Source organism: Pan troglodytes, chromosome 18 (genome assembly GCF_028858775.2).
Source record: "Pan troglodytes isolate AG18354 chromosome 18, NHGRI_mPanTro3-v2.0_pri, whole genome shotgun sequence".
In the NCBI taxonomy this organism is placed as follows: Eukaryota; Metazoa; Chordata; class Mammalia; order Primates; family Hominidae; genus Pan; species Pan troglodytes.
This window is the reverse complement of record NC_072416.2, coordinates 53,717,014-53,730,597: the sequence shown is the minus strand read 5'-3', so window position 1 is coordinate 53,730,597 and position 13,584 is coordinate 53,717,014. Positions and strand designations below refer to the sequence as shown.

The window sequence follows — 13,584 nt, the reverse complement described above, 5'->3', positions numbered from 1 at the left end:
GACACTGTCCTATGAGCTACAGCACATCTGAGAGCAAAAAGGGCAAAACCTGTGACGACACTGAGCTCCCACTACAGATCACAAGCAGATAAACAGATATATAAAGAGAATATAATGATGTCAGGTAGTGAAAGTGCATTGAGGAAAATAAAATGGAGTAAGGAAAAAACAGGGGTGGGACAGGGGGTGCCATTTCAGATTGCAACCAGGGAAGGCCTTTTGGAGGCAGTGGCATTTGAAGTCTTGGAGGTAAAGATCTTCATAAAACAAGCACAACGAGCATGTGAGCCTTGCAAATACCCAAAGAAAGGAATTCCAGGCAGAAGAAAAAGCAAGTGCGAAGGCCCTGGGGCCCAATGAAAGAAAATGTGTCAGGATGTGCAGCTAGAGAGAGCCCTGGGGCCTGGCAAGAACTTCGGCTGTCATGGTAAGGAGCATGGGAAGCCCCCGCAGGGTTTTGTGCAGAGGCATCACATGATTCAATGCATGTGTTAAGTGATCACTCTCGGTACTGTGTGACTCAGCCTCAGTATAAAAGCGGCAGAGATCTGAAAGTTTTAAGATCATAATCAAGGTGAGAGACAGAGAGCTTTGGCTGCGGTAGGAACCAGGGAGAAGGTGCGAAGTAGTGGATTCTGAAGGTGGAGCCAAGAGGGTTGTGAGAAAAGAGAGTCCAGGCTGCCCACAAGGCCTTCTCCTGATCCCACGGGAGGATGTGGCAGCAGCAGCTGAGTGGAGGTATGGTGAGGAGGAGGGGGTCTCTGTTGGGGAGGGGCAGTAGGAGTCAAGGATTCAGCTTGTCCCTGGGAAGAGCAGGGTACCCTTTAGACAGCCAGGGGCAGGGAGAAGGTAGTGAGTGATGCCTGTGGGCTTCAAAGGTGAGGTGGGCTGGAAACAGGGGCTCTGGGCTGCTCCTTGGGATCACTGGGAATTAGGGAGGGAGAGGGAGACAAGAGAGGCCTGTGGACAGGGAAGAGGGGGGACCAGGAAAGGGGCTGGGAAGGAAGCATGTCACAGAAGCTGAGCGGCCATTGGCTGCTGCTGGGAGGTCCTGAGAGGTTCGGTGGAGAGCAGGGAGAGGTCATTGATGGCCGTGATAAGACCAGCTGAGTGGCGTGTTCAGGAAGAAACCTGCTGTCATGAGTAGAGGAGACACACGGAGGAGAGGAAGTGGAGAGAGATCATGAGGCAGCTTTATTGTAATGGGGAGCAGAGTCACAGGCTGTGGCTGAAAGGGATGAAGGTGATACAGCCAAGACTGGCCTGGGATGCCTTGTTGATGGGTAGACCAGAACCCATCCTCCATCTCCCTAGGCCGTCTCATGAGTGAGTGGAATCCCTCCCACAGCCCTCGCATCACTCACTCGGGATTGGGGTGCTGGGATGGCCACACTAAGACATGGCTCATAGTAATTACACCTTGAAGGAGATCTGACTCCTGTCCCCATGGAGACCTGATGAGGAGGACTCCATCCTTACTTCCCGCACTTGCCAGATTTCAAGCAGAAAATGGGGTGAGTGGGCCCCAACACTCCTCCTGGAAGGGGTCAGATGCTCCCACACCCCACCATCTGCAGCTCCCATTCCTTCACCCACAACATGCCCTGAGCTCCCTCTATGACTCTGCCCCTTCCCTCCTTTCCATGAGAAGTCAGATGCGTCAGCCTTCAACAGCTGGGCTGCCTGCTAGCTACCATGACAGAGAAATGCAATGTGTGGGAGCAGCACAGATGAAAAGGAGATGAGTCTTTCAGTGGAAGTAACTGGGGGCTGGGTCTTGCAGGATGAAGAGGAGTTCTTTAGGTAGACTAAGCATTCCAGGCAGAGGGAACACCACATACAAAAGCTCAGAGGCAAGCGGATGAGTGTGGCTGGGGAGTGAGAGGGTAGGTAGTGTCCAGTTATGAAGGTGCTTGCATGCTACAATGAGGAACCTAGCTAAGGTCTCCTGAGGGCTGACATGACCGGAGCTGGTTCTAGCAGCCTCATGTTGGGGGCCAAAGGTGCAGTGAGGAGAGTCCAATTTCTTACCTGAAGAATCCCCAGATGCCCAGGCGGTGCTGAATGGTCACCACCACCACGTTTTCATGGGCAGCGAGGACCCGCCCATCATAGGTTGATGCTGCGCCCACCATCAGCCCCCCTCCATAGATCCACACCATCACCTGGGCAGGGGGAAGCAACATACCAGTTACAGGACGCAGAGCCAGGGAGCACTCAGAGGGCATCTTGTTTGGTGACCTACATGTTGGTCACAACTGAAGGACGATGTTACCCAAAGTTCACAAGTGCCCAGCAAGGTTGCAAAAGGCAGTCTCTTTCCTCCATAATTCTCCCAACTGGGGCCCAAGCCACCACCCCACTGCACATACCCTGGCTGCCCCTTCCTTTCCACCCAGCCTCCAGTGCCTCCTGCCTGCAAGGCTCTTCATGCTGAGAACCTCATCATGGACACAGCAAAGGCTAAGGATGTCATGTTCTCCCCCTCACTCCCATCACCCTCAAGCCTGGACAGTTCATGCACTCCGTGTACCTATGGGGCAGCCCTTGTATCTCAGCTTAAAATCAGTTAACTCTCTCATGGTGAAGTAAACTTCTCTGTGCATGAATGATTGTCTTGAGAAGCACACATGCCTGTGATGGTGTCTCTTCCTCAAATGCCTCCTCTATGCCTCTGCATCCCCAGATCCTATCCATCCTGTAGAGCCCAGCCTAAAACCCACCCTCTTCAGGATGCCTTCAATCAATGGACTAACACTGTCTGAGAACTTACTATGTGACAGGGACTCTGCTAATACCCGAGGATGAGAGTAGGTACAATTCCTAACGCAAGGTTCTTGCATTTTAAAAGTCCACATAGTGGGGAAGAAGTGAGAGTGGCTAAAATAATAATATTGTAATAATATTATTCATGAAATATAAAAGAACTCATAACATAAACTATGTACAAAGTGCTTTTCTAAGCACGTGTAGTTCTAGAACCTGTGGCCATTCCTGGTGGTTCTCCTGCCTCCAGGTTCCCAGAGCTCCTGTTTCTCCCAAACTGCTAATCCCTGCCTGCCTCCTGTGGACGGACTGAGTGTGCATTCATATTTGTTTGAAGGCTGAGCCCGAGGGCTGGCCTGCAGTAATGTGCTGAAGGGAGGGTATGTCTCTACAGCCCAGAAGGCAAGATCCTTGAAGGCAGGGGCTGTGTGGAGTGGGTTCATGTTCCTCCTTTCCCTGAAGCCCCAGGTCTAATGGTGTATATGGGGCACTGAGTACACAATAGAAGAATGAATGAATGAATGAATGAATGAGTAAACCTTTCTCCCACTTCCTGTATCTCACGAAGCACATGTAGGGCCAACTTCTAGTCCCATGTTCACAGATCTGCTCCCCAACTCCTGGGCACCATGCCATGGTGCTCCTGCGAGACTGGCTGGATGTGGCACCCCTTCCTCGTCCACCCTGGGGTGGCCTTCCTTGCCAGGAGACCCTCCCCACCCTGCAGCTGGCAGCCAGCCCCATCTCCTGCCCTTTGTTTATTTGGGAAATGCTGACACATTGGGTCATCAGTCTTTGCCAATACAATTAGGGAGGGATATCAGGTACAAAAAAATCCCAGATATTTGGCCAAAGGCAAAAGGAAGAGCTTCTGGGATTGTCCCAGGCTCCACCCCCAACACCCGTACCTGGACAGTGAAAGTTACCCCAGATGAATGTTGCTGTGCTGGAGAAAGGCCACATACAAGCTCAATGCCCTACTTTGTGTCAAAAGCACTGGTTTGAAGATCAGAAGACTTGAGCTAAAACTACCCTACTGGGTGACCTCTCCTTCCCTGTCTGGGCCTCGGTTTCTCTATCTGAAAAGGAAGAGTTGGGGTGTTGGCTTTTCTCTAAGTTCTTTCCATTGCTAACATTACTGAAAATCATGTCTTACCCACTCTGGGTATCAGATTTTTAATCTAGTAACTAAAAGTAATCATTCTCATCCTTCTATTATCATGAGGGAACTTGGAACAATTAAGATATTCATTAAAGAGGCACAGCAAACTCCCCCAGAGTCCCTATGTCATGAGGGGAAACTGACGTGTGGAAAACCAGTGTTTCCTGTGGAGGCCCTGGGGTCCTGAAACAATCCTGGCCTGTGCAGCTCCCTCCTCAAGCTGCCTTCATCCCCTTCCATTCTGCCCCAGAAGATCCGGGGTACTGGCGCTGACACGCCTTGACCAGGGGATCCCACAGCTTACCGGCAGCCTGTTTTTCTTGGTCAAGTCAGCAGGAGTGTAAATATTGAGGTAAAGACAGTCTTCAGAAAGCTTGAGAGGAATGTTCTCCTTTCTGTTAGTCAATAGCTCTGAGAGAAACTGCCCTGCCTTGGGATCTTGGGTGCACCTGGGGAGGGGGAAAGAAGAATCCCTGAAGTTCAGCCAGATCTAAGTGAGGTGTCTTCTAGGGCAGTGCCTTGGACTGGGAGGTTTAAGCCTGAAAATGGACTTGATATTTACAGACTCACGTCATTGTAGTGGGTAGGAGGCTATCAGGGGCTTCAGGTAGGGGCGCTGGGACTCACTAAGGTCTCCTAAGACCAAGCAGAGTGAGAAGGGCTTCACACCTCTTCCCTTCCCGGAGCCTTTGGAACTCCCAGCATCAAGGAGGGGAGACCACCAATACACTGATCCTCCCTTGGAGGTGACATTTCTCGCAATATCTTAGGGGTAAAATCTTTGTGGGACGACATCAAGAGAACCGTGCTCTAGTTTTGTCTCTCCCACGCATTTATGGGGTGACCTTGGGTGAATTCCTTTCACATTCTGGGTCCCAATCTGCCAGGTCTACCTGAGAGGAGTGATTTCTACATGAGTCTTGCAGCCCTGACATGCCAAGATTATCTACCATCCGCCTATCCCAGGCAAGTGCTGTTGGTTGCCCTGATGAAAGATCTCAAGGATACAACATAGATGAACATTGGTAATAGATATTGAGTCCTCCCAGTGTTCCAGGCACTATTTTAAGTACACTTTATGTATTAATTCATTTAAGCCTCAGACTAGTCCCATTAGGTAGGTTCTATTATCTCCATTTTACAAATGAGAAAACTGAAACCCAGAGAGGTTAGAGAACCTGCCCAAGGTTACATAGCCAGGTAGATCCAAGCCACGTGGTGCTTATACACAAGTATATTATAAGCAACAGTCCCAGATCTCAAAGTACCCAAAGGCAGGCATCACTGCCCCCACTAGGTACATGAGGAAACTGAGGCACTCAGGGTCTGGGATGACACAGCTGTCAAGTGACAGAATCAGAGCCAGCAAAGATGACTTCTTGATTCCATCCTGAGAGGTTTTCCTACAGATCACGAAGTACAAGTGGCATAACAATAATAATAATCATCATCATAATAAAAATACATTCCAATGTGAAGAAAGGGAAAAAGAACTCAACCTCACTGGTCTTCGGATAAATGCAAACTAAAGAGGAAAATAATATTGCTATTATTATTATCACTTTGCCTACCCAATAACCAAAAACAATTTTAATAACCCCAAGCACTGTAAAAAATCTGATGAATGGAGATTTTCATCCATCAATGGGAGAAGTGTAGGTGGAATACTTTGGCAGGGAATTTTAACAAAACATATACTTTTTGACTCAGAAATGTCATTTCTGGGAACTTATCCTAGAATATTCATGAATGGGCATAAAGGTTTCACTACAAAATATTCATCACAGTGCTCTCTATATTATCAAAAACTTCATATGTAACCTAATGACACCAAATAAAAGCTTGGGGAAATAATTATGATGCAATACCAAATGTAATGCAGCTGCTAATATCAGGCTGTGCTATTTAATGGCATAGAATGATGGTCAAGAAATACTTAAAGAGCAAAGCAAGCATCCAAGTTATCTGAACATAGCACTCCATTTTAAAGGAAGAAAGTATAGCAACAGGCAAAAATACTGGAATACAAACGAAATATTAGATCATAATACTTCACCATCTAAAATATTGATAGCTGCTCTGAGTGGTGGAATATTGTATGTGATCTTAATTTTCTTACTTTTCCTTCTCTGAGTTTCCTAAATTTTCTGTAATAAGTATATATAACATTTGCACTCAGAAAATAAAAACAGTAAATATTATTTTTTAGAAAAGGAAAGAAAAGAAGGCAGCCAGAGGTGGGCTGCTGGAAACCCTCCAAATGCCTGGCTGCCGAGATGAATGGGGTCTTCTCTGATGCCTGTAGGGTCCTTTGTACCCTGGGGAGAGGTGGTGAGGCCAATTAGAAACTTTGGGCTTTTCTTCCCAGCTTGGCCAGGGTGAATGGACAAACCTGCCATTGTTCTTCTCAGCAATAGGGAGCTGGGCACACCTGAGAGTTGAGCACTTGCCGAGTGGACACCTCAGTACACTTGCCACTCACACACCTCCTGGCCCACTCCTCTCCCCTACTATGTCAAAATTCAAGACAGCGGAATTCATGGGATCCTTCCTTCTGATCTCCCTCACCTGCTTAACTGCTTCTTTGTTTCCAAGGCACTTTTCCTGTTCTACCATATCACATAATCCACGGAGTAATTTGCATATTGTTCTTATCTGTCTCCCCCTGCTAGAATGCACGCTCCATGAACCTAGGGATCTTTGCTTTTTCACTAATGGATCCCAAGAACCCAGAACACGCCTGGCACGCAGTAGGTGCTCAATAAACATGTGTTAAATAATGGACTCCAGAATGCTGTGAGAGTTCTGGAATGTTTTTAAGGATCTACAATGATCTTAAGGATTCCAGAGCAAAGGATCAGCCCATCAGGGGACTGCCTTGACTCCTTCCTGCATCACTTTGAGGTGAACATCCCCAAGGACACACGCCGCAGCTTACATAGGAGGGTACGAGGTGGCATTCTTCACAAAGCTCCACGGTTCTGCAGGCTGCGGTGGAGTAAACCTCAGGGGTCCAAGAGGGGGCTTGGCAAAAGGGATTCCCAGGAAAACGGCCACAGGCTGTGCAAATCCTTCTAAGCTGACGAACTTCCCCAGCACTTTGCCATGCACGGTGTCCACCACAGGTGGCGAGGACGGATGCCCTGCTGGACATGGAGAAGAAATCAGGATGCATCAGAGGCAAAAGACTGGACCCAGATTCCAGGTGGAGTTTGCCACTTTCTAAGTGAGTGACCTTAAATAAGTCACCTAAACCCTCTAGGCCTCAGTTTCTCTTGATGTACAATAGGGATGAGGATCAATGTCCTTCCTAACCCACTGAGCTGGTTTAAGGAGCAAATTAGAATTGGAGGCATAAAAACATCCAGCCAAAAATAAATGCAAGAAGGAGAGTTACTAGGAAAGAACAAGACATTTAGCTTCCCCCTTAGAAGTCTCTGGAAACATTTATCCATTAGAATCCTGGCACTGAGCCGCACACTGGATGAGAGGATGAACAAGAGGTGCCCCGTATTCTCACAAGCACTGACCCTAGTAGGGAAGGGTCACATATACACCTGGGGCTACAGCCGGGAAAGAAGTGGCCGTGTCCTGGCAGAGGTACCCATAAGGCAGTCCAGGAATTAGAAGAGGGGACAAGGCCTTCTGATTGTGGGCATCATGGAGGAGCTGGGACTTGCAGTAGGGGAGGATTGAATAAGGGGAGATGAGAAGCAGGGAGCGGTACACAGCAGAGAGAAGGGAATTTGCTAAGGCTCCGAGCAGCAGAATGCAGAGCAGAATGCAGAATGTGGGCATGGCCCACATGTACCAGGTGGAGTCTGGGGGAAGTGGAAAATATTCCTGGAATGAGACAGCGCATGTCAGGAAGGGCCTAGAATTTCAGGCTAAGCGCTTGAGTTTTCTTTAATGGACAAATAAGCAGCAGGAACCGTTCCAGTTAAGGGAAATGATCAGGTCGAGGTACATTTCTTCTGGTGGCCCTGGGAAGGTCTGCTCCATTCTTGCAGCACAGATAATGCTTCCTCATTGAGCTGAAATTCATTTCCCGCAGCCTCCACATAAGCCTTGGTAGTACCTGCCATGGGACCACACTGGCCTGATCTGATCTGTGGCCTGTGGCCTTTCAGACACTTGATCTTGCCACCCAACCCTGAGGTCCTGTCTGGCTCCAGTCACCTCAGTTTGTCTGAGCTTCCCTCCTGGGAAATGATTTCCAGCCTCTTGTCCTCCCAGCTGCTCTGCTTTGGATACAGAGAAGAAGTCAATACCTCCCTCAATGTGGGGCCACAGCAGAACAGAACAATTCAGATTTGATCTTACAGGGGAATATCCAATCGCAATGGAAACTCCCTATGCAAAGCCCAGTTACACAACAGCATCCATGTCTCAACAACAGCCAACCCCATACTGAGAATATTTAACTTGACTTCTTCTGTTGTTGTTGCTAATTACAAATAACATTGAGATGAATTTCCTTGAAAGCATGTTTATCAACATAGCAATGGGTGGTGGCATTACAGGTGGCCTGTTTTCTTGGTGATTTCCATGTTTTCTGCACTGTATGGGATTTCTAGTCTTCACCTGAAATCCTTCTCACCCCCACGTTATTTTAAAATTTTAAATAAAAAGGAAAATATTTATGAAGAAATATGATGATGTCTAAAAGGTATTTTGTAAGACTTGGAGACTGGGCACAGGGGCTCACATCTGTAATCCCAGCACTTTGGGAGGCTGAGGAGGGCAGATCACTTGAGGTCAGGAGTTCGAAATCAGCCTGGCCAACATGACGAAACCCCATCTCTACTAAAAATACAAAAATTAGCCAGGCGTCATGGCGTGTGCCTGTAATCTTGGCTATTTGGGAGGGTGAGGCAGGAGAATCGCTTCAGTCCAGGAGGTGGGGGTTGGAGTAAGCTGAGATTGCATCACTGCACTCCAGCCTAGGTGACAGAGTAAGACTCTATCTCAAAAAAAAAAAAAAAAAAAAAAAAAAACGAAAGAAAGAAAGAAAAGAAAAGAAAGACAAATGTGGTCCCTGACCAGTTTTGGGGACATGGAAGATAAAGAAGACCAAAGAGCTGGCTTGTGATGCTGGGTCCCTGTTTACACAGGCTCAGTGGAGATGTCAGTGGGATATCCTGGCAAGATGGTGCCACAGGACGAGCGCACTTCAAGACTGGAAGGAAGCCTGGTGGGGGAGCAGGGCAGAATCTTCTCCTAGATGGTGAGGGTACATACCATGGTTGTGTATGGCTTCATTGAAGATGCCAGTGTGAGAGGGAAGGGAAAAAACAAAGATCAAACACAGAGACCACTACAGCCAAGATCGAAGATCCATCAGAGTGGGAAGGAGAGAATGTCCCAGCATCCTGGAAGCCCAGGGAGAAGAGGACAAGATGCGGGCTAAGATTGCTGAGGACTTCAGGGAGGTGGAGGAGTGTCAAGGCAGAGAAGAAACCACTGGGCTGGTCCTTTTCAGCTCAGGGATTCACTTCAACAGGATGAGGTGGATGGCAGCCAGATTGCCAAGGGTGAAAAAGTGAGTGAATGGGGGAAAGCAGAAAGAAGAATGGGAACAAGAGCAGTTGCCGCTGATGTTATATGAAGCATGAACATGGTGGGCACCTACTATGTGCCAGGCATGCATTCCAGTTTGTTTAAATTCATCTTCAAATAAGCCTTGCTGGGTAGGCATCAACATGCCCAATTTACAGAAGAGGAAATTGAGGAAGTGGAGGCAGCCTGTATGGTCTTCCTAAGGAAGGAAATGGATGGCATTGCCAGGAGTAACCAGAGGTAAAGGAACATTCAGTTCCAAATAAGCTTCCTCTCTTCGTCTGTCCTTCCCCACAGTTCCAGAGCTCTCACAGTGTCAGGCTGCCAGAAGGAAGACAGGATGCAGATGGGGCTGGGCTGTCAGGATTCAGGACCCAGAGACAGACTTAAGCATGATTTTCGGGTTGACCTTGGGCAAGTACATTTCCCTGTGTGAGTCTCAGTTTCTCTGTGTATAAAATGGCACGGGGATATTTCAAGGCCTCTCGCTGCACCCCTCTATGTACCATCTGTTTCGCTTTCTGTATTCTGATGCTCTGGCATCTGAGGCTTTGCTGACATCGGAGAAACTGTCCCTCCCAGGGTCCAGCCAACCCGGAGCCCACACCCCAACTGCGTCTTTGATCAGGTTGCCATGCCCTGGCCACTACCCACCTGCCCTAATTATGCCAGGTCTGGGTACCAGACAACTGGGAACAGCCCCTCTGCCCCAGAGCCCCCTGAAGTATCCCAACTCGCCAGTCCTCAGCCTGCCTGCCCTGCCTTTCCTCTTCTATCCTTGGAAGCCACAGTAAAAGCGCCTTGGCCTCAGATCCGCCCTGTCCCCTCCCCAGGCTCTGCTACTTCCCCTTGTGCCCCGCGCACTGGTGTCCCCTTCCTGTTGAGAACATGAGTAAGAAACTGTCTTTTTAATGGCAAGAAGTCCTGATATAGTGGCCTGACCACAGCTCAAATTTTCTACTCATACACTACGTTTTTAAACAACGCCTTTATTTATCCACTCCTTTTTCGTGCTTTCTACATACCAGGCGCTGCCAAGAGTGCTTTAGAAACAACGACCCATTTCCTCCTCACCAAAGCCCAGTGAGGTAGGCAGCACTGCCACCTCTATTTCAGAAAGGGGGTAACCCAAGCACGGAATAGCGCAGTCCCTTGCCTAAGGACACGCAGCTAGGAAGCGCCCAGCGCGGACTCGAACCCACGCACTCTGGCTCCAGAGTCGATGCTCTTAATATTCTCCTGAGCCGCTCTCCGTGATCCAGCCATAACGGGAAGAGTTATGGGACAATAAACTGAGCTGCCTAAATTTCTCGTGTGTGCGGCGTGAGGTGGGCCGGCTGCCGGCCTGCATCGGGGCGAGCAGGGCAGGGCGGTGTCAGGATGTTCACCCTCCCTGCGTCTCCGCGCGGGCCAGGCTGGCCGGGCTCAGCTGCTCCAAGTCCGAGTGCAAGTAGGGAGCGCGCGCACCGCCGCGGAGCCGGACCTGTTGTGTCTTTGCCTTTCTACGCATCTGCGCCCACCTCGGCCCAGAACAAGGATTTCAAAAAGTGCCCGGCATATTTGATTTCAGAAGGACTCACCCCAAGCCGTGGATGCGGCGACAGTGCCCAGGACAAGAGCACGGAGCCACATCTTGGAAAGACGACAGCTCTCAGGGCCTGCAAGGTCTTTTTGCAGCTCAGAGGGACTGCGCTGTCCAGCTGGGAGCTCAGCCCCGCCCTGAGCTACCGCCCTGCGCCGCCAATTGCCTAATCCTCTAATTGGGAGAGATCAGAAAAGCCCTCCCTTTCTCCAGATCTCCCTGGGCGACGCCTACCCACAGTCCCAACTCGCCAGGTCTCAGCCTGCCTGCCCTGCTTTTCCTCTTCTATCCTTGGAAGCCACAATAAAAGCCTCTTGGCGTGTTTCATCAAAGCAGTCTGGTCTATACTCTCAAATTACAGAGAGCTAATAAACTCGCCCAACTACTTGTTGCATAAGGGTTTCTCCCTTGCAGGACTCTAACCTCAGTGCACTGTGAAGGCCCCCCAAGGCCTGCACCAGCAGGCAGATCCTTTTAGGCAAAGGGAGACTTTGGTCTAAGGTCCTCAGAAAAAGTTTAAAAATTTTAGAGCCACTCGCAGCCCCACAGCTCAGCTGGGTAACTTCGCACCCATCTCAGCTCCCAGGGCTTGTGTTTCATAGCATTTCAGGTTCTCAAGTTTGGAAGCGATCTTAAATTTTATCCAGTCCCCTTTCTGATGCCTGAATTAGCTTCACAATATCCTGCCAACTAGCCCAGCCTTCTGTCACGCACCACCAATCTCAGGTAAATCACTACCTTCCAAAGCAGGAATTTTTGGATAGAATGTAAAAATGATTCCATCTCTCAATAGCTCCTGGCTTTAATCATCCATCCATTCATGTGCCCATCCATTCTGTGAACATTTACCAAAATGCGTGCCACCTGGCCATGTATAATGGATACAAAGGCCAATTCGAGACATGGTTCAGCTTCTCGAGGGGCTCACCATTGGGAGACAAGACAGATGGGGTGGAGGAGCAGTAGGGGTGATGTCAAGGCCATGTGAAATCACCAAATCAGGGGGATACAGAGTGTCCTGGGCACACCTGGAAAGCTGTCATTTACAAGCTGCTGGGGACACAAGGAAGTCACTCAAAGCCTCTTTCATGGCAGCATTAAACATCCAACAATAGGGAATTCACTAAACACACTCTGGTACAGCTGGCTAAGGAAATATGATGTATTCACTCAAAATAGTGGTGTACACAGCTATGTATTAACAATGAAGACAGGATGTGTTGTGAAAGGTTATAAACTGTTGTGCGGTGTAGGCAGCTCCTCAAAAAGTTCAACATAGAGTTTCCATATGACCCACCAATTCCCCTCCTAGGTGTCTAGCAAAGAGAACTGAAAGCATGTCCATACAAAAATGTGCACACAAAGAGCAGTGTCATTCATACGAACCAAAAAGTAGAAACAACCCAAATATCCATGACTGGATGAATGTGTAAATGAAATGTGGTCTATGCGTGCAGATGCATAACATCCAGCCATAAGAACATGCTACAAAGACTAATAAAGAAAAAAGAGAGAAGAATCAAATAGACGCAACAAAAAATGATAAAGGGGATATCGCTACCGATCCCACAGAAATACAAACTACCATCAGAGAAGACTATAAACACCTCTACCCAAATAAACTAGAAAATCTAGAAGAAATGGATAAATTCCTTGACACATACACTCTCCCAAGACTAAACCAGGAAGAAGTTGAATCTCTGAATAGACCAATAACAGGAGCTGAAATTGTGGCAATAATCAATAGCTTACCAACCAAAAAGAGTCCAGGACCAGATGGATTCACAGCCGAATTCTACCAGAGGTACAAGGAGGAACTGGTACCATTCCTTCTGAAACTATTCCAATCAATAGAAAAAGAGGGAATCCTCCCTAACTCATTTTATGAGGCCAGAATCATCCTGATACCAAAGACTGGCAGAGACACAACAAAAAAAGAGAATTTTAGACCAATATCCTTGATAAACATTGATGCAAAAATCCTCAATAAAATACTGGCAAACCGAATCCAGCAGCACATCAAAAAGTTTATCCACCATGATCAAGTGGGCTTCATCCCTGGGAGGCAAGGCTGGTTCAATATACACAATCAATAAATGTAATCCAGCATATAAACAGAACCAAAGACAAAAACCACATGATTATCTCAATAGATGAAGAAAAGGCCTTTGACAAAATTCAACAACACTTCATGCTAAAAACTCTCAATAAATTAGGTATTGATGGGATGTATCTCAAAATAATAAGAGCTATCTATGACAAACCCACAGCCAATATCATACTGAATGGGCAAAAACTGGAAGCATCCCCTTTGAAAACTGGCACAAGACAGGGATGCCCTCTCTCACCACTCCTATTCAACATAGTGTTGGAAGTTCTGGCCAGGGCAATTAGGCAGGAGAAGGAAATAAAGGGTATTCAATTAGGAAAAGAGGAAGTCAAATTGTCCCTGTTTGCAGATGATATGATTGTATATCTAGAAAACCCCGTTGTCTCAGCCCAAAATCTCCTTAAG

General features: G+C 48.0%; 1 protein-coding gene across 3 annotated transcripts in view; it reads right to left on the bottom strand.

Moving 5' to 3' along the window:
• LOC747009 (liver carboxylesterase 1) overlaps positions 1-11,191 on the bottom strand; it is a 36,837-nt gene extending 25,646 nt beyond the window's left edge. The window contains exons 1-4 of one of the 3 annotated variants that reach the window (XM_024349845.3): positions 11,068-11,191; positions 6,867-7,074; positions 4,233-4,377; positions 2,032-2,165 (exon numbers count right to left, since the gene is read on the bottom strand). In XM_024349845.3, coding sequence (XP_024205613.2) covers positions 2,032-2,165; positions 4,233-4,377; positions 6,867-7,074; positions 11,068-11,119 — 539 coding nt within the window. In that variant the 5' untranslated portion in view covers positions 11,120-11,191. The remainder of the gene's footprint in view (positions 1-2,031; positions 2,166-4,232; positions 4,378-6,866; positions 7,075-11,067) is intronic. The other 2 variants (XM_024349846.3, XM_024349847.3) reach the window with 2 other exon arrangements.
• Positions 11,192-13,584: the final 2,393 nt, after the last annotated feature.